This window comes from Pelmatolapia mariae, linkage group LG15 (assembly GCF_036321145.2).
Source record: "Pelmatolapia mariae isolate MD_Pm_ZW linkage group LG15, Pm_UMD_F_2, whole genome shotgun sequence".
NCBI lineage: Eukaryota > Metazoa > Chordata > Actinopteri > Cichliformes > Cichlidae > Pelmatolapia > Pelmatolapia mariae.
Genome location: NC_086240.1, coordinates 18,625,855 through 18,653,548, shown reverse-complemented (window position 1 = coordinate 18,653,548; position 27,694 = coordinate 18,625,855). Strand labels below are relative to the sequence as shown.

General features: G+C 39.4%; 2 protein-coding genes across 2 annotated transcripts in view; one reads left to right on the top strand and one right to left on the bottom strand.

Annotated features, from left to right (window-relative positions):
• The window catches only part of aven (apoptosis, caspase activation inhibitor), a 37,660-nt gene extending 16,177 nt beyond the window's left edge, over nt 1–21,483 (bottom strand). The window contains exons 1-2 of the mRNA XM_063495501.1: nt 21,262–21,483; nt 18,926–19,097 (exon numbers count right to left, since the gene is read on the bottom strand). Coding sequence (XP_063351571.1) covers nt 18,926–19,097; nt 21,262–21,450 — 361 coding nt within the window. The 5' untranslated portion in view covers nt 21,451–21,483. The remainder of the gene's footprint in view (nt 1–18,925; nt 19,098–21,261) is intronic.
• Nucleotides 21,484–25,392: 3,909 nt separating this feature from the next.
• chrm5b (cholinergic receptor, muscarinic 5b) lies at nt 25,393–26,925 on the top strand. Its single transcript, XM_063495249.1, has one exon. The coding sequence runs from the start codon at nt 25,393–25,395 to the stop codon at nt 26,923–26,925; it is 1,533 nt and encodes a 510-aa protein (XP_063351319.1).
• The last annotated feature ends 769 nt before the right edge of the window (nt 26,926–27,694 follow it).

Sequence of the window (27,694 nt, the reverse complement as noted above, 5' to 3'; positions counted from 1 at the left end):
TCTTTGGCAACACAGAGGGACCTAACATATGCATAAGCTATAGAGATTCACCTGCATGCACTCATCCAAAAAAAGCAAACAGGGTATAGACAGACAGCAAAGACGCACCCCTAAGTAAAATGCTGCTTGGTTGAAAAGCTGCCTTTAACAGTGCGGCGACATGAGAACTTGCCACAAGCAAGGAGAAAAATCATCTATAACATTACAACAAAAAAAGTGCACAGAGAGTGGCTTACAGTTCTCATTTCATTGGATAAAAGTTTGCACATAAAGACTTCTACCTTCATCTTCATTGCAGGAGCTAAGCTAAAGGGCCAACATTGCCAGCTGTTGAATGCCTCCTGAAGAAAACACTGTACAAGACTGCAGTGCTGGTTAAATACTTTGAAGCTTACCAGGGCAGTGTCTGGCTCTTAAATACATGATTACGTTAGCACAACTGGACTTTGCGACAATTTAGTTCTATTACTTCACCACTAAGGGATTCGACTTAAACAGCCATGTTTCCGGGTTAATCCATATTAAAACATTCAAAACCTGGAGCTTTAATAATAATTTTGGCCTCAACCGCTTTATTCAGAAGTGATCAAATCAAAAACTTGGAGGAGATCAAGGCCTCTCGGATTACACATGCTAGTGGTTTCATCATGGAAATCAAGACCTTGAGAGACCAGCTCTACAGGAAGGTAACATCACATGAGAAAAGTCTCACATTAACAAAAGTCACAGTCAAACAAGTTGCACTGCTAGACATCTTCCACTTAAGACCATTATAGGAAGATATCAATTAAGAGGTCAAAGTCTATTCAGTGCAGCGGTGAAAAACCATTTCATATTGATTAATTGTAGCTTGTCATGCATTAGTATAAATGCATTAGTTATTGACGTCTCTATCTACACACCCACATGGCACAATACGACCAGGTGGTCACAGAAAGGTAAGGAGGTCAGAATCAATTAATTAGTAGCCAAGTAAACAGCTTTTACATAAGATTTTATCTTTCTGTTGATTTATTACAAGAATAACCTGTGTAGTAAAAATATGTTTAATATATTAACCATACCATTTAACGACTACTACTCTCCATTAAAGAGCATCTTGTTCTTGTTACCTCCATTTCAGACTGAGATTCATATGCAAAGGTCAGCTCTTCAGGACTTCAGAGAAATGAGAGCAATAAGTTTTCCTTAGGGGGTAGTATTTAGAAAGCTCATTTATAAAATGACTCATCGCATAATTTTGTTTTATACATTATTCACTCTGGGGGAAGACTACATCTGAACTAAGCAGTTGTCACTGATGTTTGCTTCCAGAGAACTGGTTGCACACAGATTGGTTTTTGCTTGAACAACAACCAATTTGACCGGTAACAAATGCAACAGTTGGTTGGCCACAGCTAATGAGCGGGTTGAGCTGACATTAAATGTAAAAATACATAGCTTCCAAACAACCAGACATGTTTGGAAGCTATGCATCTAATGGAAAGCTTTATATGCCAAATATTATCACCGCCGCTCTTGTTATTTACCACAAGATAAGCAACACAGTGTGGGAGGTGTGAAGCACACCAAGCAATTATCTTTAATTGAAACAGAGAATCGCACCATTAAATGACTAATTTGCTTTTTACTTTTTGAAACCACACTGGCTTTAAAATAACTAGCTCAATTTGGGGGAGTTAAAGGTTATTTTACAATGTCATTCTGCCACTCTTATATGTCATGTGAGGGCAAAAATCTATAGTCAACCTATAAATCAATATTTTGACAGCTTCAGATGCTGTCCACAGGTAACACGGTTGTCAATACATTAACTTACCGAGAAAATAGAGACGTTTTCTCTACAAGGACATGAGAAAGCTTCATACAGTTAGGTCCATAAATATTGGGACATCGACACAATTCTAACATTTTTGGCTCTATACACCACCACAATGGATTCCAAATGAAACGAACAAGACATGCTTTAACTGCAGAGTGTCAGCTTTTATTTGAGGGTATTTACATCCAAATCAGGTGAACGGTGTAGGAATTACAACAGTTTGCAAATGTGCCTTCCACTTCTTGAGGGACCAAAAGTAATGGGACAGAATAAGAACCATAAATCAAACATTCATTTTTTAATACTTGGTTGCAAATCCTTTACAGTCAATCACAGCCTTAAGTCTGGAACACATAGACATCACCAGACGCCGGGTTTCATCCCTGGTGATGCTCTGCCAGGCCTCTACTGCAACAGTCTTCAGTTCCTGCTTGTTCTTGGGGCATTTTCCCTTCAGTTTTGTCTTCAGCAAGTGAAATACATGCTCAATCGGATTCAGGTCAGGTGATTGACTTGGCCATTGCAAAACAGTCCACTTCTTTCCCTTCAAAAACTCTTTGGTTGCTTTTGCAGTATGCTTTGGGTCGTTGTCCACCTGCACTGTGAAGCGCCGTCCAATGAGTTTTGAAGCATTTGTCTGAATATGAGCGGATAATATTGCACGAAACACTTCAGAATTCATTGTGCTGCTTTTGTCAGCAGTCACATCATCAATAAATACAAGAGAACAAGTTCCACTGGCAGCCATACATGCCCACGCCATGACACTTCCACCACAATGCTTCACTGATGAGGTGGTATGCTTAGGATCATGAGCAGTTCCTTTCCTTCTCCATACTCTTCTCTTCCCATCACTCTGATACAAGTTGATGTTGGTCTCATCTGTCCATAGGATGTTGTTCCAGAACTGCGACGGCTTTTTCAGATGTCATTTGGCAAACTCTAATCTGGCCTGCCTGTTTTTGGGGCTCACCAAAGGTTTACATCTTGTGGTGAACCCTCTGTATTCACACTGGTGGAGTCTTCTCTTGATTGTTGACTCTGACGCACATACACCTGCCTCCTAGAGAGTGTTCTTGATCTGGCCAACTGTTGTGAAGGGTGTTTTCTTCACCAGGGAAAGGATTCTTTGGTCATCCACCACAGTTGTGTCCCGTGGTCTTCCTAGTTTTTTGGTGTTGCTGAGCTCACCAGTGCGTTCCTTCTTTTTGGGAATGTTCTAAACAGTTGTTTTGGCCACGCCTGATGTTTTTGCAATCTCTCTGATGGGTTTGTTTTGTTTTGTTCAGCCTAATGATGGCTTGCTTCACTGGTAGTGACAGCTCTTTGGATCTCATCCTGGCAGTTGACAGCAACAGGTTCAAAAAGCAAACAGCACACTTGAAATGAACTCTGGACCTTTTATTTGTTCATTTTAATTGGGGTAATGAGGGAATAACACACTCCTGGCCATGGAACAGCTGAGAAGCCAATTGTCCCATTACTTTTGGTCCCTTAAGAAGTGGGAGGCACATATACAAACTGTCATAATTCCTATACTGTTCACCTGATTTGGATGTAAATACCCTCAAATAAAAGCTGACAGTCTGCAGTTAAAGCATGTCTTGTTCGTTTCATTTGGGATCCATTGTGGTGGTGTATAGAGCCAAAAATGTTAGAATTGTGTCGATGTCCCAATATTTATGGACCTGACTGTACATGCAATACAGCCTTGATCTTTAAGCATTTCCCAAAAAAGCTGCAAAGGTCCTACATAGTCAGATCAGCAATTAAACGTCCATGGTTGTTCAGTCAACTGGATTGGGTTCTTGGGCTTTGTAACATACAGAGTAAACATTAGCAGCAAAGGATAACAATATTCTGGAATTCAGTTTTAGTTATCTGCAAAGGCTTCCAGGAAGGTGGACTTTTTTCTTGGTCCGTTTACCTCAAGCACAATTAACTTAGTCTCAGTATAAATCACTGGCACACCGTGACTGGGCACAAATATAAAATACACCACAAGCACTGAAAGAATGAACTGTCATCTAATCGTTGCATCGGCTTTTATCCTGTGGCAAGAGAATGAGCCCAAAGTTGCTCCAAATGACAACCAAGAACCTTGTGGGAGTTTCAGTGCCGCTGATGCATGAAGTACTGTGTGAACAGGTGCAACAGAAAGACAGTTAGGCGAGTTAAGAGGTGCTACATAAGCCCTATACAGGTTACACAAGTCATTTCATCTTGAGGGAGCTCATCTCAAGTACAAAGTAAACATTAAACAAACTAAAGGGAACACACAATATACTTTTAAAAACCTGCTTTTGCTCCCTTTTTAAATTTTCTTTTTCACTTTTTTCCACAAACGTATATGACTGATAATCTTCAAATAATGTAAGAAACACAATTCATCAGTTATGGCTGATTAATTAGGCTTCTATTAGTCAAGTCTAAAATAACCATTGTCCAGTGTTGGTCCACAGTACCTTGACATAATTCGGGTGTCACAGTGACCAGTTGTCTAGGTGGAAGCCTACAATGTCTCCAATCAACAGATATTAGGCAATCATAGCGTATATGTGTGTCTCATTACATGAAGAAACTGAGGAATCCATATGCGTGCATTTTCAATATCTAGGATAATCAATAGCAAGGCAGTGAATCACTGGTTCAGAGGAACATGCATGATATAGTCATATTAAAGGAAAAAAGCTCCAGCCCATTCTAGTCACACAGTTTAATCACAGATGAATCAGCTGATACCCTGCCAGCTGCTCAAGCAAGATGCGATTTGTGAAAAAGCCGGACATATGCGCTTTCAGTGAGCGGGTCTGGAGGCTGACTGGGGCAACAGGGTGATGAGTAATAGTAAAAAAGGCCTCCATTTTCATAAAAGCATAATTCAGCAATCATTTTTAAAACTAATTCCATTGTTTTTATTGTGAAAAAGATTCATCTATGCCAGATTGGGAATTTATTATGCACCAAGTGACTTCATTTTTTCCACAACTTGGATAAACATTACTGTATTAACTCTAGAGTTCGTAATGTCCTTTTTCAGTTAGTGTTTAATTAAGCAGCAGGGTTCCAACCAAGTTTCTTCGTCATGCCAAAATTTTGTTTTTCGTTTTAATTAGGTTTGAAATATATAATTTCCACTTGCTCGACTAGGACCTATTCGTGCTGCTGAAAACAAATCCGGCAATAACTTACAAATGTTTTTATGTCTGGGATGAAAAGAATTTAGGGATTTAGCCTGGATTACACTTGACGCAAAAGAATAAAGGGACTGTTCCCAATAAGTAAACATGGAGATATCTTTTTAACTGCCGATATCGTCACTAAAACACTGAGCGGTTATACGTCATATCTGACCTAGTATTATTTGTTGACATTGCCAACAGAAACGGTTGCGTGATAAAAGCTATGATGAGAAGATCTGCATCTGTGTCATTTGGTTATTAATTTGTGCATTTGGTGCATTAAGCTGTTATAACAGTTGCACTGTGATTGTTCCTAGCTCTAAAAAGTCAGAGTGCAACTTCAGAGCCTGTGTACATAGATACTGAAGATAAGGGGTAACTCTTTGTCCCTCCTTCAAACTCTAAATCCAGCTATAGCTGACTTTGTAACTCTGACACGGAAATACAGCAAAAATAACATCTAGTACCACAAACATCCTTGTTTTTCACTAGGATGTTGCTTCAACTTGTTACACGCGTGACTGGTGCTGACAGCATGCGTTACAATTTACATCAATGTGTTTGTTTCATTATGTCAACAGCAGACACAGAAGTTCTCCCCTTTTAAGTGGGCCCTGCTTACTAATATGAAGAGCTGCTTGTGAATCAATGCAGCAAACAGATGAAGCAAACAGATATTTCTGCATGGCCTTATCAACAACAGACTAAAAAGGTAGATTTAAGCCACAACCAAAATTTAAGCCAAAAACACTGACCCAAATCTTGTTAAGCAGTTATTAAAAAAAAAAACCTAGAATCTTTATAACTGCCTGTCTATTTTAAAATGTTCCCGTTACTGAATCAGCATTATTTATGTTTGATTTTGATTGATAAGGAGATGATTTGTAGCATACCATGAAATAAGAGAAATGTTATTTAGATCCACATATAATCATTGTTTTCTTAGTCACAATAAATGTAAAAAGGATTTTGTTGAACTTTTACTCAGATTTAATCCATGGCTCGCAGTGTTTTTAGTGCAAAAGACTGCGAGGACAGAGTGAGACTCTAAGCAAGTTGATTTTCATCTCAAAAAACAAAACAAAAAACCATTTCCTTGAGAAGGAAACAATGTTTGCACTCTTTACTTTGTAACTACAGCAAGAACCTTATCTGCAAAAGGAAGCTCATTCCAAAAAACCCACAAAACAAACAGAGAAAGCAATTTAAAAATCCTACAAGAGGTGCATGGTCAAAAGGCTTTCAGGACTACCAAACATCATCGTGAAGTAGGACATGTGTAGCTGATTGAGAAGCGAGCCATTTCTCTGTGATGAAGACATACAGGTCTGCCATTGCAAAGGCAAACATTCAGCTTATGCTGAACTGCTACTGAGACATGTGAGCTCCTCCTCTGGCTCCTCCCCCTATGTTTCATCCTACTACTCCACCTCTTCCACCTCCTCACCTCCTCCTCCCTTGTCTTACATATTGCCTGGTGCTCTGATACAGGATGAGGCTTCAACCTATGCGGGAATTTTTCCTAGTAGTTGCTCACGGCTGAATCTGCGTGTCAGAGAGGATGACAGCGCAGCCTGCATCCAAGCAGGGTTTTCAGAAGCAGCAAGCAGGAGTCTGTTGGGAGGGAAAAAGTCTGTCTGCGCAGCCCTGAGCACTGAAGAAGCTTTACTTACTTCCATTGCCAGTGGAGTTGCTATAACTTTGCAGAAAGTGTGAGGAGCTGAGAAATTACCTTTGATTTTTCAGAAGGTTTTCGAGCTCACGAGTTCATCTTCAGTGAAAGAGAAGACTCTTCGAAGAGACCTTCGGCTGATCATCGTTCGTGATAACGAGGAGCTCTTTTTCAGTCATTCCCTCTTCTGTGAAAAATGTCCGAACAGCAGCATCGAGGCACCTCAGCAGCTTTGTCACATGGACGTTGACGCCGAACAGCTGTTGCATTTACCATCTTTTCTCAGAACGAAGCTGGAATATTGAGGAGCTAGAGCCTACTGCACGATGATGCTGACCGGTCTGTTTGCATCGAAGTGCTTTGTACTTAGCAACTGATGAGGATGCGAGACAGTGTGATGACCTACCTATATTTGGCAAATGTGTTTTTCACCTCGTTGGAGAGAAGAGCACAGAGGAAAAAAGTCAACGAGAGAGAACAGGAGAGGGGAAGAGAAAGCCAACAAGAGAACGTGTGAGGCAAACAGTCAAAGGGAAGATCTACAGAGCCAACTCTGCCAAACTGAAGACGAAGTCAAAGAAAAACAACCTATCAAACACTTGGCCACATGCCCGTTTAATGCTGGAGCATTGTGTTCGTTCGGAGCGATACAGGGTGAGTATGTATTCTGTTTGAAGTGGCTATTAGGCAGGAAATTAAAGAGCTCAGGGAGCAGCTGTCAACTGACCCTACTTACTGTTTACTAAAGACGTATTAGAAATTCTGACATGATAAAATTTTGATTACTGAATAGCAAATGCGCCCCCAGTTACTATATTAAGGAATTGTGGAACATGTTCTGTGGCTCACAGTTGCAGAGCTGTGCAGTACATTTTGTACTGTGTGGATTTAAAACCATCATAAAAACATGGTTTAATTGACCTTAAATACACTTAAATAATTCACAAAGGGTTTGCTGGCATGTTGTTCATTTACTTAATGCAAGAAGGTACAAGTAAAGTAATTCAGTTTAAAGTATCATTAAAAATCATGGGTTTGATAAGCCAGCATCCTGACGCTTGATCTGCTGTTTTATTGGAGGCATAAAAACTTTGAGACTTGGTGCCTTTCAATGTCCTTTAATTTACTTGTTATTTTCTTAATTATTATTTTGCTCTTGAAACGCAAACAGAAGCTGTTATACCAAATTTTTTGTCTTGCTCGGCAAAAACATGTAAGACCAAAAAAGCAACAAATTATCACATTTGAGAAGCTAAAACTGTTTTTATTTCTTTGGTTGGAAAAAAAAAATTTCTTCTACTCATAAATAATATTTTCTGGGATTTTTAAAACACAAAGCTCTAATAAAAAGCCACATAAAAAGAGCAATTCAGAGATTTTTCCTCTATAGGAAACTGATTTATTTTTATAATTTTCTTTAATGAAACGCAGCAAATTGTAATGGAGAAAATAATTGAGACTGAAAAAAAAAAAGCCTTGCAGCTGGAGCTACAATTTTTCAGTCAACTATCAAATCAGTTTTCAAGCAATTATGTCAAACATCTATTAGTAAAAAGCCATCTAAGGCCATCAACTGTGACTTTGTAAAACTGAAATTAATTTTTTTTTTCAACCTTTCATAATCTGGTGAAAATAAAAAGTTAATGTAATGGCACTCAAACAACGGCACAGGTATTTAAAGACGAAAGTGGGTGGGCTGATCAGTGGGATGATCTCAGTGAAGTGTCTATGATCCACCCGCAGCTTTATTTAACCTCACACCATAACCCCACTGGCGTCATCTTAATGAGCAGTTCCAGGGAAACAAACCAAGCACCTGTAATGCTTTGTTTCCTATTTGTGCCAACCAGACAGTACATAATTGGCCTCATTCCTCTGCTTTGACGCCAGTCTCTTCCAGCGTACATGGCAAATCTAGTATCTATAACAACACCGGAACATACATATTAATGGAATGATTGGGACTATTAATCTCAGTTAGGAAATCATCCTTGTGTGTGTCAATCTGGTTAGCCGAATCACCGAAGCTCTAATGTGATTTCCTTTTGTTTCATTATGATTGAGCTTTGATAGAGGCCCATTAGCAGCCTTGGTAAACTACGGCTGCGGGGGAGCAGGATTGATCCTTGTGTTAATGTGTACAGATAGATGACAGTGTGAGGATGTAAATAACTGGGCAGTAATTTCCCAGTCATGCAGGCGCATGGACTCACATGTACAGAATAAGGGAACTGCATCATTGGTTCATTTCTCCTAGCAACAGAATAATCAACCTCCAACGATGTGAGGACTAAAACTGACTCTGTAAAGCTAAAAAAAAAAAAAAGGAAAAAAGAAAAGAATTCTTGAGGATTGAAAGCAACTTAGTAGATTAAAATTCAACCAATGCATCTGTTGTTTATCTAAATTCTTTTCTAATTCATGACCACTGACGCCATCAAGGTGATGAAAACCTTTCTGCACAAAAGAAGCTTCAGAATGAACTGCTCGCAAAATATCTCAAGTATCAAAAGCACCAAGGTTTCATCCTTGAAAAGTTACCTCACTCTGGCAGCCGCAGTCATGAAAAGGGTCTGTTGTCTCCTGACGCATTGGAAGCACTGGATGTTATAGAAGGTGTAATCAGAGTCTTTCAAAACACATGAATGCTAAAAGCACTTGGGATGTTTGGACAAGCAGAAGGGCTACATAATAGCCATTTGTCAGGCCACAAACAACAGAAATCAGCTCGACCTTCAATTCAAATCAAACAGTCTGTTTACATAATTTCCCTGTTGGGCTCCATTTTTCATAATCACACCAAGTAGAGTAGAGGTTTTAATAGAGCTTTTGCAAACACAAAGTCAGGCACTGTATCTCCCAACAGCTCAATTATATATGTTTAAACACACTGGCAAAGGAAATTCACCGAATGTCTACAGGTCTTTATCAGGGCTGTGTTAAATTTTCCAGTTGGATTTTGGGCGTGTGCTTGAATTTGTCCAGCATGCATATATCCATGCTGAGAGATGAATCACTGCAGCAGCAAGTGCATCTGGATACATAAAAAGTCAAAATGAAATCTAAACAGCCTGAAGTGATACAAATAGAGACTATATCAAGAGCAAGCAAAGCTCTAAATTTCTGAATGTAAAGAAAAGCACTGGTGCATATATGTGATATAGAAACCCTTTGACTGGAAGTAACCTCTAAAATATTTACCAAAGCTTAAATTTTCCCTATTTTAGGTTACATTTTAAATGGCAATAAAATCATTACAACTGCTCACTTATAGTTACAGTTGTGAAAAAAGTACACCTTCATTCACTTCTAAGGTTTTACAGATCAGGAAATAATAATAATAATAATAATAATAATAATAATAATAATAATAATAATAATAATAATAATAATAATAATAAATATAATTGAGTTATTATTAGATAAATACATCAGATGAACAAAAACACAATAACTAAGGCAAAATGTATAAGCAAGGTGTGAAAAACTAAGTACACCCTTACTTCTTTCCATTGTAATTAAGAGGGTAAACAGCAGCTAAAAACCCAAGAGCTACAATCTGAGTACAATTAGAAAAAGACCAAAAAAGTATAGCTTGTTTGGAAGCTTGTTTGGCCAGAAGTAAAAGAAAATGGAAGCACGGCATAGTCTGCATCTGAACAAACCACAAGACTTATAGAACAATGACCTTTGGACATACAAGACCAAGGTGAAGATGTCTGGCCACGGTGCACAGTCCAACATTTGGCAAAAAACAAAGCACAAACTCCTCATAACAACTGTGAAGCATGGTGGTGGAGGGATAATGATATGGGCTTGTCTTGCACCCTGGGCGCTTTGCATTGAGTGGACCATGAACCTTTCTGTATTATCAAAGTATTCTCTAGCCAAATGTGATTGGATGCAAGACAGTGTGATTGGCCAATCTAACCAACAACTAAAGTCTGACCTAAAAACTCTCCATAATGATAAGACAGACTGATAAAGTAATAATGAAAACAACTCCTTTATCTTAATATTGCTAAAGCTGGTTCTACAAGCTTTGAATCACAGGGTCTACTTATATTTTCACACTGGTTCTACACTTTGTCTTCTTTTTTTGTTAAATGCATAATTAAACAGCACAATATATCATGTGTTGTTGTTCAATAAACGTACTATTAAACTTACTAAGGTTGGACTTAAATTATTCTAGACCCAAGTAAGGGTCGGATTAATTTGATTATGATGGATAAACCTTGAAAGAGGGTGTGCTTTCTTTTTTTACATGACATAATACCTTTGAGCACAAAAAGGCTTACTCTAATGTCTAAAAATTCTATTTTTTCACTCAGTTGATCAAGGAATCCTTGTTTTAGATTTTAAAAAAATGAATAAATAAATAAATAAATCACACTTCTCCTCATTAAGATTCAAGAGCAACTACATGAAAACTTCCCTCAAACTGTTTTGAAACATGCCATTATGTAACACTGTAGGTTCTGACAGCCGTGCCTCAGTGAGAATTATAATTATAAAACTGGCCTCTAACCTGTCCAACTGTTGAATCATTTTAAGAAGACGCTCACTGCATATCTCCATCTGGCAGCGATGTCAAGAAAAAGTAGCTGCCAAAATTAAAAGGGTAATTTTATCTTTTCCGAGTCATTTCTTTGTCACAGTAGTGGTGTTAAAGGTGCTGACAAAACTATTTACACTACTCAGGGCAGGAAGAGGAGCTAATGACAGTAATTTCTTTTTTTCCACGCAGCCTTCCTTCCGCCTACATTCATTTCTCGACTGTTTTGCTTGACGAACAACACTCCCTTTCTTCGGTTCAGTAAAGTGGTGATTTATTTTTGTGATTTACAGCAGCCCGACTTACAGTGATAAGTTATACATCACATAGTGGCACAACTTGTTATATTTTCAGCTTTCTATGTCAACACAGACTGCAAATTCAACTAAAGTGCAGATACTCAAGAATCATTTGCAGGCAATGACTGCCTAAAGTCTGGAATCCATGAACATAAAAAAGCAGATTTCCTCCTTGATGATATTTTGCAAGGCCTTTACAACTGTTTCTTTGTGGATCTCTCTGTCTTTCATTTTGACTTCACATACATTTCAGTATATTTTAGTTAACTGTTCATCTGTACAAGTGCTATTTTACAGGATTTAACCAAATCTGACCAAAAGAATATGTGACTATACTTTAAAATTCATCAGCGTCTTTTGGTGGAACCTTTGTTATCTCTTGCGAAGTCTTCTCTTTTTGTGGATTTCTAAAATAACCTTCTTTTTCTTTTTCTTAGAACATACCAAGCTCTTTATTTTCCAATTCCTACTGTTCCCACCATCTGCCTGATGGTTTAGTTTGGTTTTTGGAGCTTAGGACTCGCCAGTTTCTTTCAAGAGTCACAAAACTTTCAGATTTAAAAAACAACAACAACAACAACAACAACAACAACAACAAAAGGTCAAAATTATACTCTTGAGAATAAGGTATAGAGACAACTCTGAGAGTCAACAGCGTGAACACACAAAATCTGGGTAGGAGAATTTTTAAATGAATTATATAAACATAAGATTTGACAGAAAGTACATTAAGTACTGGAAATTGCCCCATTATTAATGCCAAAACATCAAACTATTCTATATGGATATATTATGGACGGCAAAGTTTTTACTGTGAGCAGAACAATTTGTGTTTTAGTCACATTATTGCTACAAATAAATGTATCCATAATAAAAATTGCAGGGAGAACAGAAGCCTCAGCATGTCTTCACTCAACAGTACACACATACAAAGCGCTCTGCAAAATCACATTTCATGCATTTTGCCACATATTTTGCAGTTATATAACATATTGGAATATCTGTCAAAGTACCCTTATTAATATGACTCAGACAGATCTGAAACATGCTTGAAAAATGTCTGAATAATACATTGTGTTGTACAAGAAGCCTGGAATTTGCAGAAACTGTCTGTTGTCAGTTGGTGACTGTGAGTCAGACTCTTTCCCTGACCTCTGCAAAATACCTGCAATCTCACACAGCATGTAGAAAAAAAAAGTACAGGCACTCATGCACAGCGAGTAGTACTAGTAAGTTTATTAATTCAGTGAATTAGTGTTTTGTGATCGTCTACAGCAGGTCAGCTGTTAGAAGTCCCAATCTGGATAAATCCTGTGCCCCACCTCAGCTGTCAGATTTATCCAGTAAACAGCTGCCGCAGCAACAAAGGCTTCACATACTTTCCATCAATTTATGATGGAAGATGATGCTCTGATATCAAAACATATTAATTCTCCTTCTCCTTCATTTATTCTGCCTCTCCCTGCTCTGAACTGTCATGCTGTTTCCTGAGTGAAACACATGAGTAACTTACTTCTTACTTTGTAATTTTTGTTAGTGGATTATGTGCTTTCTCATCTGATCCCCTCGTTTGTGACCCACTCGTGTGCACCGCTTTCAGAAATTCGTGCTGGTCGTAATTAACTGACTGTTTCAGTTTGTGCTAATAGATTTCTCCGAGAGCTTTCCATTTTTGCTTTTTTCTGATCAGGGCCTCACACTGATTTGCTCAAATATGTTTTGGCACTTGAAACAACTAGGGATCGAACCAGCATCCCCACACTCTCTGGACAATCTGCTGTACCTCCACAGTCATTTACCACAACAACAACAAAAAAAAAAAAAAAAACTTAACAAAATCTTGCTGTTTTCTCCAATAAATGTCAGGAATATCAGGAAAAACAATCCACACCCACTCATATATTTAAACTGTTTTGTTTTGGGTTGCTCAAATGTACTCAGCTCCTATAGAGGAGATCACAATATTATTTGCTCTCATCATGTAGAGTATAGTGTACTTGATGAGAAAACAAAACATCTACTTGATTAAAATGTTGTTTAAAAAAAAAAGAATCAGCTCACATCTAACGCCTCCATCATACTGTAGGTAAAGCTCTGCTCTCGACCCGTCTGCCCTGGGATTTCGAATCTCGTAAGAATTGCAAGGTACATAACAAAAGGCTGAGAAACACTGCTGCAGGCCATTTCTCTCTTGAAATACATAGAAGTACTTCCGACCTGTACATTCTGTCAAATCTTGTCAATAAAGCAAACAGAATACCTCAACACCCTTACAAGATAAATAAATAAACAAGTCCACAAGAAGTATTTTGTGAAAAGCCAAGCGGAAACAGGTGGTTTTTATAGTGAATTCCTGTTTTCATGGCTACCTTAATTGGCCAGAAAAACTACTCTTAAAAGCATCACCGCCCACGTACAATTAAGTATCCTCTAAAGAGCAGCAGCCTCTTGCTGTATGCCATGACTAATCTGGCAATGTGGGCAAAACACAGAGACGAGAGATCGGAGTCAAACAACTCACAAGAGCACCTTTGGCATTTACACTACAAGAGAAGGAGAGAGAGCGACACGGCGCTGCAACACTCCAACTTTCTAATGGCGTGAGGAAAAAACCCCTCACAATCCTACAAAAACAGTTCACTGCTGAAAACACTCACCCGAAGTTAAAAATGGCCTCATGACTTTCCCCAAAAGCATCAGCCTGCACAGTTCAATCAGTGTGAATGCCTGGATACTCAACTGAAAAACATAACTGACAGAAAACATGCTACTTTGAATAATGTGCCATACTCTGCGAGCTCTTGATTAGTAACATGTGCAATGGAATTCGGCTAATTAGAGCTTGGATCCAAAAATAAATGAGGATGACTGATGAGGGTTGTCAAACATGAGTTTCTGATCATCATTGAATTTGTGAATTTTCAAGCCAGAAATTGCAATAACTAGTCTTCAGCCCAGAATGTTGTTAAAACCAGTTAAAGCAGCACGATTTCATTTTGTTGCCAACTGTGGCAACACAATGCTGAAGTAAAACACTGGAATTCACAAAACAGCTGCCAATTTATAAATCCAGCATGCTGAGGAACAAATTAAGATTTATCTTAAGTGATGTTTCTTACCATCTGATAAATGGGAGTCCAGTATTTACAGGCCTCCTATATTTGTTTTGGTGAGGAATCCTGTTGACAGCTGTAAGAAAGAGACAGGCCATACAGCTAAAGCTACAACAGTTACCCAAAGACTTCATTTTTATAAGCTACACCTGTCATAATAGAGATCATTTTAAGCCTATAAATATTGGTAAGTGCAGCTTTAGAACCATGTAAGACAATAAAGTCATTTACATGACATAAAAAAGGGAAAATGTAATCATCTGCACGACTGCTTAGCTTTCATTAGTTAAACCAAGTGCAATGTGTTGGTGTGACCCTACTTTGAATAATGGCATCTTAATGACCATATCACATCCTACTGCTCCAAAAGTTTAAATGATCTAATGTTTGATGACTTTTTTTAGACTTCCACAGCAAAACAGTAATTTATCCAGTCAAGTACTCTGCCACCTGCAGCAGTGTGTTATGCAACGTACTCAGTCAAGCTGACAAGAGACTGGAAGTGGAAGGAAAGCAAAGTGCAGGGAGATTTGTACTTTAGCATTCCTGCCAGAAATGTGTAAGAGGAAGGAAGCTAAGCAAAGTCAAATTCAGAATAACCTTTATTATCCCTTATTGAGGGCAAAAGAAGAAGTGTCAGGCCTAAAAGCCTGTCTACAGAAGATGAACAGAATCTAAAAGTCCTGTTCTTTAGAAAGAAGAAAAAAAATCCAGCAAAGACCTGACACAGGACCTGAAAGATGTTCATCCATTTACTGTTCATCAAAGCCTCATCAGAAATTCTCTCGGTGGAAAAGTGGCTGTCAAGAAGCCGTTCTTCAGGATGGGAGGCAGGGGGGAAAGGCTGACATATGTCAAATGACACAAGAACTAGAATGAAAATCAGTGGCAACCTGTCTGACGGAGTGATGAATCCAAATTTGATATTTTTGGTTTAATATGTCGATTAGGAGGTCAGAAGAGAGTTACAACAATGAGTGTTTACAGCCAACTGTAAAAAACAGATGTTTTGGAGGCTGTGTCATGGTTTATCTAGTGATGTTGGGGATCTTGTCAAAACTAATGTAACTGAAAGTACAGTCAGATTTTGATCTACCATGCAATACCATCTGGAAAGCATCTGATTGACAGTGGCTTCATTTTTCAGTATGGCGGTGATAACAGTCATGCATTGGCCTCCCCAGAGCCCAGACCTCGACATTATTAAAGCACCGAGGGATCTTGATAGAACAGAAAAAGAGGCAGCCATCATCCAAAGAAGAACTTTAAATGTCCTTCAAGAAGCCTGAAGAACTAATCCCGAAGACTACTTAAAGAAATAACAAAAAAGCTTGCCTAAGAGAGTTCAGGCTGTGCTGAAGAATAAAAGTGGTCATATCAAATACTGACTTTGAAACTCATTAGATTTGTAAAAACTGTTATACTGCATTTCCATTTATATCTGCAGAAGTTTCATAAAATCGCTAAATCACTAAGTCCTAACAAGGAAGAACAAGAAAATCATACCCTTGATTCTTCTGTATTAGACTCCGCGCTGATTTTCAGGCAGTCTTGGATAAATCAGCAAAGTATTCTTTAGAAGGATACTGCCATATACAAACAACCTAGCTATATACTGGTCACATAATACATACTCCATGTAGAGATGTGGTTAAAGCTGTGAAAGAGTGGACTGAAGTGGAAAAGAGGCACTGAGTCATAGCTAACCATAGAATTTAACACCACTACAACAGTGTCAAATGTTAGCAGGATGTATGATTGATTCTTTAAATGCATGGAGTAATCATGTTTCGTCTCTTACATTCAGAGCGCCTAGAAAGAGGTTTGCACCCAGAACATGAAATCCAGTTTTTGTAGCAGGCTTGAAACAGAGGCAATCCCTGAAATATGTATTAGTATATATTTCTGGTAGTGTTTCCAATCTTCCATCTTGTAGAACGACACATCACAGATCAACCAGCATTACTGAAAAGTGAACGATTACAGATACGCCTCTTCAATTTGTTTCATGTCGTTTTCAATTTCATCAGCGTCTAAAATTAACAGACATAACTTGAAGAAAAAAGAACAACCCAAGCCAAATTCTTTCTTGAACCAGTAGTCCAGACTGTGACGAGGGTGAATCAGCTCAGTTAATCAGTACCCATGGCATATCTGACGGAAGCAGAAAAAGCATGACAGTAACTGTAAAAAGAAAACTTTTTTTTTAACTTCAAACTGCCAAATCACCAGAGAGGGATTTTTTACCCCAGAAAGCCTAACGCAAATAAAGCTCAAGAAAAGGAGATGAAGATATGCCATGAAAGCCAGAATGTTGGCAGAAGTTTCAGGTCATGATTACTGCATTCAATGCCATCAGCCTGGGAATAATCAGGATGTTTACAAGGCAAGACAAGCTGCTCACTGAAACTCAGAAAAATTACTGAGCTATGGTAACCTGCTTGTACCTCAAGCTCATGATGCTGCCAAATCTACACCAGTCACAGTTAATTAATTAATAGAAAGCCAGCAGGAATTCAAAACAAGCATGAACTATTTTGTGATTTATGTTCAGGAGCTGGAAAAATGAAAAAAATGTTCCTAAAATATTTCTAGACTGTTTTTAGACGTTTGCATATACTCAGCATGTCATGCTAATTCGGGCATTGTAATGATATCTTTGAAATGTTCTTTTTCCAGGGTGCAATGTGCAACATATATCTTTAATGACTTTAAAAAACAACAACAAATTGGGTTCAAACATTTGAATTTATTTTGAATTTTCTCTAATACACAAGGGCTCGCAAGTATATGAACTGAAAGGTCAACACCCTCTCTGTCCATGGTAGAGTTCCTTTAAACTGGTCGTCTTCCTGGCAGGGACCGGGCTTTTAAGTACAGTTCAAAATTTTTCAATACAGTTGAGATCAGGGTTTTGGGAAGGCCATTCCAGAAGCTTAATGTTGGTCCACGTTATTCCTTCCAAAACCAGTTATGATGTGTGTTTGGGATCATTGTTCTACTGAAACAACCAACTCTGTGCGATCTGACATGAGGCTGAAGAATTTCAAGGCAATCCTTTTTCTTCATTATTCCATCCTCTTTGTGCAATGTACCAGTACCACTGGCAGCAAAGCAACCTCAGAGCATGATGATATCGCCACCATGCTTACAGCTGGTACAGTGCCCTTAGGTTTAAAACAGGGGTGGGGAACTCCATGCCTCAAGGGCCGGTGTCCTGCAGGTTTTAGATATCACCCTGGGTCAACACACCTGAATCAAATGATTAGTTCATTACCAGGTCTCTGGAGAACTTCAAGACATGTTGAGGAGGTAATTTAGCCATTTAAATCAGCTGTGTTGGATCAAGGACACATCTAAAACCTGCAGGACACCGGCCTTTGAGGCCTGGAGTTCCCAACCCTTGTTTTAAAAGGTTGCTCTTTAATCCTCCAAACATACCTTTTGTCCTTGTAGCCAAAACATTTCACTGTGGTGTTCCTGCAGTTTCCATTTCATGGCAGGCTTGAGCGTTTGTGGTTTCTGGGTTGTTCTTAAACCAATTTCCTCTCCTTTGAGGGTGACTGTCTGAGACTTCTTCTAGACTAGGGGTCTCAAACTCGCACCCCGGGGCCATGTGCGGCCCACGTCACCCCTACTTGCGGCCGTATATTGACCTGAAGAAATATAATGCAATTTGGCCCTTGAAGTTACTAAACGTGACAGCTCGACACTGGGGCTGAGAATCAGGGAAATATCTGAAAAAAACTTGAGCTCTGCTCTTATTAAACTGAACTTCCTTAACTATGATCCTTGGGGGAAAGAAACAGCAATAGAATCAGAGACTGTAGAGAGCCCAGTGGCCCCGACACTGACCACTGAGGCTGAAATTAGCAAACAAGACAAACAAGGATCCTCCATGCAGCTATCTGACAGCAATGTCCATACAGAGCAATTAAAGTCCCTAAAGACAGCAGCAAACATTTCTAGCTAATTAGGAAATGGAGGCAACTTTGGAAAACTACAACTTGACTCAGTGGAGTATTTGCACTAAGGCTACAACACACACGAAAGGTCAACACTCTTTAGAAAAACTGAGTCAACATTTATTTGTGCCAAGTGAAGCGTGATGGTGAAGCATCAAATAAAAACGTAAAAAACTGACTGATTGTTAATCACTTAAGCTTCTAGAACAAAGTCAAAGGTAAAACCCATCCCTCCTGTTGTGGGCTGTATGAGCTTTGCAGGTGTGGCTGGTAAAACAAACATCCTCCTCCAACATCTTGTGGTCACATCTTACCTGCTGAGGCCAGCAAAACATGATAGTCTGTTCCTCTCTGAGTAGGCGTGTCATCATCCGGCTCTGGCCTTTCCGACTCCTCGTACCGGTCCCAGTTTGACTCCAGCTTCCTCCTGGAGAACACCTCTGTGCTATCATCGCCCTCCTGATAACTGTCCCCTTCTTCTTGGTCCTGAAGGAGAACATAGCAGGGTATACAATGAGCAATATGACACTCAAGAAAATCAGAAAGCAGAATCGGACAAGAAAACTTACGAATAGCTAGATAAAATAAATCTGTCAGCTAAGAGACTAATCCAATTAAAGTTGAGGGTCCTCTGATCCAAATTCTTATAAACAACAGAAGAACATCTTAACCTGAAACATACTTTTATCCACCTGTTCATTCTAACCAATTTAAATAGAGTATCGGTGAGCTGGGTTAAAGAAACCTGATTAACTTAGGACAGAAATAACTCTGAAAATTTCTTGCATCCATCTTGCCACAACATTTTTATATCTAGTACATCCATCGGCCACTTCATTAGGTACACCTGTTCAAGGCAAATATAAAAATAATAGAGCAAAGAACGTCAAACTGTATAGCAGCCTCCGGCCAGCAACCTGATAGCTGCATCCAGTAGAATAACAAACTGTCTCACAAACCCAAAATCATCTCAAAGGATTAAAGCAGTTCTGAATTAAATCCAACCCAGTTCCGGAATACCTAACAAAAAAACAGTGCAGTGGGATTTGGGGACTGTCCTTTTGTAAACTGAAAAAAAATAATTACGAGAAAAAAAGATTTTGAGCTGGAAAAAAAGTTTTGGCAACTACTTCTATAATTACCATTTCCAGGACAAATGCCAACTTTATTCAAACTCTGGCACTTTGAGGATTTTCTGAGTTTCTATTTCAAGTCAAAGTAATTTAAATATCTTTTTATTTTTAAGATGTCAACTGTGCTTTGGGAAAATAACACAACTAAACTATTAATTTAGGAAGTCAGCAACAATAAATTAATACTGAAAGTACTCTTTTATCAGCAAACTGCAGGAGGACCGCCTAAACACACGGATCCCAAACATGTTTGCAAATTCCTGACAAATGTGCATAGAAACATCCATTTCAACTGAATTTCTCCACGAGTATTTTTTTTCCTCCGGTACCAGAAGAGACTTTTCAGAGTCTGTTATGGGCTTATTGGCTAGGGAATGTATGTAAAGCACAATATTTAGATTTTAAATCCTGGTTTTTGTGAATAATTTTAGTGTTGTAGATCACAATGCAAAAAAAAAAAAAAAAAAAAAAAAACTGTCTGGAAAAATGTCTAATTGTTCTAACTTTTACCAAGTCTAAACTGCATACCTTTAGTACTGTCTCTATGATTTTCCTGCAACAAAAATAATAATTCATTTTGTGCTTCACAAATTGAAAGAGAATTTTGTAAAGTGTTCATTAGCACATAGCTCTTATTTATAATTGGTAGCTAAGCGTCACAAATGGGTGAAGGTATAAACAAAGAATAAACATCACTGCCAAAACTGAACTCATTAAGTTTGCCTGAGTAACGCATTTATCCCTGCTTTCTCACACATCTGCAAAAATCTTTTCATAATACTGCCATGGAAAAACTGTGCTCATTTCTTCTGAACAAGATAATCAAAGAGCTATGGATGCACCAAAAAAAAAAAATTATGATTGCAATCAAGAGCTCCAACGAATCAAGGGAGATTTTGATGACTGTAATCACAGATCCCCTATTGTTTCTCTTCTACTGCTGTAGTTACCATGGCAGGGGCATTAACTGTCTGAACATCCCAGTGGAAAACAACTGCAGCCTCTAGGGTCATATCCACAGGCAGATTGTAAAGTGACAAAGTTAAATTGCTGTGGGAAAAATTTCAAGAGCTTGATCAAAATGTTGACACATGTAAAAGGGCTCAGTGTAGCTCTATACAGTGCATGCTGGTAGGATTTATTAGATGACGATAGCACGAACAACAAATAATAAGCATGGATGGATTTAGCTGATATTTGCACACTTCTCAGGTCAGCTAATGCATATTGACTCGAAACTTACTGTGAGTTTGCACATTATTTCAATACATAGCTATATTTCAAAGTTTGCACCAGCTGCTGGAATTGTTTTGCTCAGACTAACTATATCACTGCCTAACTATCACCCTGAAATGAGTTTTAGTTAGGCCGAATTGAAGAAGTAATCCCATGTAGCTTTGCAATAGCATCTGTGAATGTGTGCGTCAGCGCAATGACGTAAACTACAGGATTCAAAATATTTTTCAACAAAGTTTGGCGGACTAACGTAAGGGGACTCAAATTCCCTGCTCTCTCACCCGCTGATGGAATTCAGCAGCATGGGCGCCTCCTCCGCGTCCACGGCCGCGAAGATGTTCTCGTTTACCCCGCCCGCGGTGGTGGCCTCCTCTCCCTCGGCGTTCACCGCCAAAACTGTTGCCGTCGTTTCCACCGCGGCCACCTCTTCTCCCACTGCCTCCTCTGCCTCTGGTTACTCTACCTTCCATTACTGTCAACAGTGTCCGGACAGCTGAGCGTGTGACGCCTCACAGTTGAAATGGGTGTTACACCCAATGATATCCCACGGCAAAATTGTTTTGATTTGATAGTTCCGGGCCTCAATTTGGCTACATGAATATCTATCAGTAGGGGAGAGCGGGGTAAGTTGTCACACTTTTCACACTGACTAACTTTTACTGAGCACCATACATCACAACGTAATAAATGTTTCATCAAATGAAAGAAGGAAGTCTCGGGCACATATGATGTATTCATTACATTTTCATATCTTATCTCATTACGGAGTTGTAGACTGTTGAATGGAGAATGTGCACTTGTGACAATTTGCCCCATCGGCAGGTAAGTTGTCACACTAGATTATCTTAAAATAAGAACACAAATACTTAATTGTGATTATTGATTTTAATTGTTAAATTCAAACCAAAACTGGAAATTTGAACAATTATGCCAAGAGAATTTGGAAAAAAACAATTATTTCAATCCAATACACATTTTAATCAAAACATTAAGTAGAAAGAAAACTTTAGTTTGAACTTTAAACTCAAATGTTCTCTGGCTTGCACATAAATCCATCATAACTGAATGGAATGCTGCAAATAACTTGCTTTACTTAACATGTTTATCCTCTGAACAAAACAGATGCCCTATTTCTGATTAATCAGACTCAACTTCAGAGTCACAATTCTGGCACACATAAATTGCCTGGCCTGAGGTGCAAGCATCATGGGCCCATTTGTTGCATTTTACGCATTTTACCCAGGTCTCTTTTGGACGACTGTTTGAAAATGGCTCCACACAGACAAGGCAGAAGCACTCTTCATCATCTGATGATGACTCTTGAATTATTTTTCTTCTTTTAGCTGCGTTGTTCTTCATAGGTCCAGATGTTTTCCCCCCTCGCGTCCCTCTCTTTTGAAACAGCTTTTTGCTAGATTCAGCCTTATTCTTTTCTTTTTCTAGTTGCTGCTTCACTGGCGTGTCGGTTAGAATTGCTGATTTGCGTCATTTTCTTCCTTTGCTGGATGGTTTTCGGCGGCCAGCTTTTGGATATGGCCGGATGTCCTCTGGAGTTGGTAGTCCGCTGTCAGTAATTGCAGTGCTGGGTAAGGGTGAGCTCGTGATAGAGATGGTGCTGGAGCTTGGCAGTTCAGAGTTGGTGCTGGGGCCTAGCAGTGCAGAGTTGGTGCTGGGGCCTGGCAGTGCAGAGGTAGTGCTGGGGCCTGGCAGGTCAGAGTTGGTGCTGGGGCCTGGCAGTGCAGAGGTAGTGCTGGGGCCTGGCAGTGCAGAGGTAGTGCTGGGGCCTGGCAGTGCAGAGGTAGTGCTGGGGCCTGGCAGTGCAGAGTTGGTGCTGGGGCCTGGCAGGGCAGGGTCCGGAATAGGGCGATCTGTGACGTAGGATGGTGCAAACTCGGCTTCCAGAAATACATTTCTGTTGTAAGGTTGAATCCCAGCCACCCTAAAACCAGCCTGAATGTTCAATGGGGTTGCAGCCAGAGGATATGCAATTGCCACAATCCCAGGAATGTCATAAATAGACATTGTCTTCCCAGGGTTGTTCCTCATCCAGGCATCACACGTGCTGTTGATGTGCCTCTTTAGTGGCCCGTAGACAGACCTGTCTAATGGTTGGAGCCGATGTGAGCAGTGGGGTGGGAATGACAGCATGATTATGCCATTTTCTTTGGCATAATTGAGTCCATCAATGGACAGATGAGACTCGTGGTTGTCCAAAAGGAGTAAACAGGGCTTCTCCTTTGAACACTTTGTATGTTCATTGAAATGTTGCAGGAAGTCAACAAAGTGTATGTCTTTCATCCATCCAGAGGAATTTGCCCCTCCTTTGCTGCCGGGTGGCCCGTTGATCAGGAAATGGTCACGGAAGTGGACACGCGGGAAAATAAAGTATGGAGGTAAACTATTCCCTATGGCTGAGACAGCACAGGCCAGTGTGACAAGGGTTCCCCTTTCAGCAGAGGTCAATGACCCTACTTGTTTGAATCCACGTCTGGCCAACACTTTGTCTGGTTTATGTACAGTGGTGACCCCAGTTTCATCAACATTCCAAATGTCTCCTGGTCCAAACTCATATTTGCATAACACTTTCTCTAAGTTGTCAAAGAAAGCATTGACATTCTCTCTGTCGAAGCTACTTGCCCTGGCAAGGCTAGTTGCTTCTGGCTTTCTCAGTGACAATGTTGTATGCTGCTTTAAAAAGCCTGTAAACCACTCTTTGCTGGCCTTTTCTTTTTCTGCCCACAAAGGCACAAACTTCAGTTCGTGTGCCACAGCAAACTGGTAGGCAAGCTTTCTGACCTCACTTGGTGACAGACCAAAATAAATGTCAGCTGACCTAGTAATATACTCAACAAGCTGCTTTTCCAAATCAGGGGAAAAAATCTTCCTTGGCGTTGTATAACCAACCATTGTTGTTGGCATGGCTGTCTGACTTTCAATTTCTTCTCTGGTAATCTTTTGACAATACCGAGTTAGAGTACGGTAATTTATGTCAAAATCCTTTGCTGTACTTCTTGCTGATTCTTGCTGATTCTTGCTACTTGCTACTTTGCTGATTGATTTGTTCTGCATCTTTACCTGCCTGACTGCCTTTAACATAATGTCAGGTGGTGTTCTGCCACGCTCTGTCTTTCGTTGATAATTTCGAACCATCTTACTTTCTTCCTTCCTTCCTTAATTCCTGCCTCTCCTTCCTTTCTTCAAAAACCTTATTACAAATACAAATGAATTACAATATCACAGTTTTTTGGAGCATTTATTTGTACTGGGGCAAGTTGTCACATGTGACGACTTGCCCCAAAGTTAATGAGACAACTTGCCCCAAACTGACATTTATGCTAATTTTGGCTAAATGTCAGGGTTAGCTCAACATAGCACATCAGCTGAAGTATCAAAAGACACGTTAATGTCTCCTCTATTTTGTGTAAAATAATAATTTGTAACATCTATACCTAACAAAGTTGTACTGAAGAAAATTTAAAGTGATTTATTTTTCCTTTTAGGTCAAAAAAATAAAAAAGATGTGCTCACCTCAGATTAGAGCAGTTTTGACCACATGTGAACAGGAGGTTGACTATAGAAGAAGAAGTCACACAAAGTGGCTATTTCATTTTTGAGATAGAGCCTCTAGTGTTGGAGTTATGAACAGTGTGACAACTTACCCGTGTGACAACTTACCCCGCTCTCCCCTACCATAAAAAATAATTAACTTTTCACGTTTGAATGTTTTATATATTCTTAATGAAGAAACTCTATGTCAATTAGAACTTATAAGCAAATAAATACTACTGCATATATTTTTGATGCATTCTCAATCATCCAGGAAAGTAAATCTCCAAAAGTTGATTCTGTTCATCTGGACATAGCGTTTTGTGGGAGAAACGTTTCGTCACTCATCCAAGTGACTTCTTCAGTCTAGTCACTTGGATGAGTGACGAAACGTTTCTCCCACAAAACGCTACGTCCAGATGAACAGAATCAACTTTTGGAGATACTGCATATATTATTATATTATATGTATTATATTATATACTATTTCCATTAGTGACATATAGAATTTTATAATACATTACATGCACACACACACACACACACACACACACACACACACACACACACACACACACACACACACATATATAATGATGAACCTAATGTTTTATTTTACCGTATAAATATTATACTTAGATTACAATAAATCTGTTAAGCTTTTTATGAACTACGTATACAGGTTAAAAATCTAAGTAAGCTACTGTCACTCTGATCAAAACTGAATTGTGCTAACTCATTAAAAACAACTCTGTGTGTAATTATATCTCATTGCTGTTCTCTTTTCATTGTAGGTAACTGCTGAATCCGCATGAGGCTACAAAGAGATATTTTCCAGCAGTAACACAGCTCTGTAACAAAGCGTAATGGATGCTTCAAACAGTACTTTTGGGAACACTTCAGATGTCTCCGCTGCTCCTCACAGCCTTTGGGAGGCTATAACCATCGCCACGGTGTCAGCCATTGTCAGCCTGATAACAATAGTTGGTAATGTGCTAGTTATGCTGTCCTTCAAAGTAAACAGTCAACTTAAAACTGTAAACAACTACTACCTACTGAGTCTGGCCTTTGCCGACCTCATCATTGGCGTTTTATCCATGAACCTGTATACCACATATATACTAATGGGTTACTGGTCCCTGGGGAACCTTGCATGTGACCTCTGGCTAGCAGTAGATTATGTAGCCAGCAATGCTTCAGTTATGAACTTACTTGTTATCAGTTTTGACAGATACTTCTCCATTACAAGGCCACTGACATACAGGGCAAAGAGGACTCCAAAGAGGGCTGCCATTATGATAGGTCTGGCATGGTTGGTGTCATTTGTCCTTTGGGCTCCACCCATTCTGTGCTGGCAGTACTTTGTAGGAGAGAGAAAAGTGCCAGTGGACCAGTGCCAAATCCAGTTTTTAACACAGCCCGTCATCACATTTGGGACAGCCATTGCTGCGTTCTACATCCCAGTCTCTATTATGACCATTCTTTACTGCAGGATTTACAAAGAGACGCAAAAACGGACAAAAGATCTAGCAGAGCTGCAAGGGCTCACAAAGGAACATGTTCCAGAGGGGGCTAAACCACAGAAAACTATTATTCGTTCTTGTTTTCATTTCACCCGAGAGCCAAGAGATCAGAGTCAGGCCTCCTGGTCCTCATCTAATCAAAGTAATGCCACAAAAACTACCACGAGGTCAGATGAGGCATGGGCGAAAGCAGACCAGATCACGTCTTTTAATAGCTACACGTCCTCAGAAGAAGAGGAACAACACGTTTCAATAGAAACCCCACAAGGATCCTTCAAAGAGCCAGGAAGTGGAGAAACTAATAAAAATGGACAGGTGACTGATTATGCAGAAGATGAGTATTTTTCCACACCTCAAAAAAAGAACAGCAAAAAGTGCATCTCATATAGGTTTAAACTTGGCTCAAAGGGTAAAAACACCAATCCTATGAGCGCAACATCATGCCCCCCTGAAGCAGAGCTGCCCACCAAAAATGCCTCCCCCTCCTCATCCTCCACCACCTCCAAACCCATGGACACTGCCCTGAAGAACCAGATTACTAAGAGAAAGAGGATGGTGCTGGTGAAGGAGAAAAAAGCGGCCCAGACTCTTAGCGCCATCCTCCTGGCTTTCATCCTGACATGGACGCCATACAACATCATGGTGCTTATCTCTACTTTCTGTGTCGAATGCATCCCGACATCACTGTGGCACCTGGGCTACTGGCTGTGCTACGTCAACAGCACCATCAACCCAATGTGCTACGCTCTTTGCAACAAGACCTTCCAGAAGACGTTCCGCATGCTTCTGCTGTGTCAGTGGAGGAAGAGGAGGAGAGGTGAGGATAAGCTATACTGGGGTGGACAAAACCCAAATGTCAACAATAAAATGACTTAATGTGTCCCTGCAATATTACAACAGACTTACTTTTGTCCACTTCGTTGGATTTTCTTGACATATAGAGTAGTCAGTGGTCTTCTTCAGCATGAAGTGCCAGATGTGATTTTTGTGTTAAAATACCTGCTGGTTCAAAATGAGCTGAGCCTGATGAAGCGCCTAAACGTCTGCTGTTATAAGAAAGAAAGGTGTCACAGAAAGGTGTCTGCACATTCTCACATGATTAAAGGTTAACGAACAGGTTCAGATGTTTTCTAGTCTGTCTTGAAGTGATATACCACTGGTTCTACACATTAAAGTCTGATTACAGACCTACAGATTGCATGGCTGCTGAGGGAGCTGCGTGAAGTAGGGCTGTCCGTGATGTTTAAAAAAAATGAAATATCAACATTGTGCTAATAATGCATGTATGATAATCATAAATAATTGTGTATTTGTTCTTTTTGTATGCTTTTGTATAGTTATATGGCTTTAGACTCTATTGCCACCTGAATGCATTTGTGAGGTTAATTAATGTAAAAAAGACACAATAAACAAAGTTATTGATTAATTTGAATGATAGAATTATTGCTATTTTTAATAGATATCGTGATAATAGCAATATTGTGAATCTTTGTTTTTGTTTTTTTTGGTCACGATAATCATGCAGAAACGTGATATCATGACAGCCCTAGTATGAAGTCTGATAAACCGCCTTGTGCTACATCATATCACTTGAGTCAGCGTCCGTTTTAGATGTCTAAGAGGTGTTGAGTTTAGAAACAAGTTA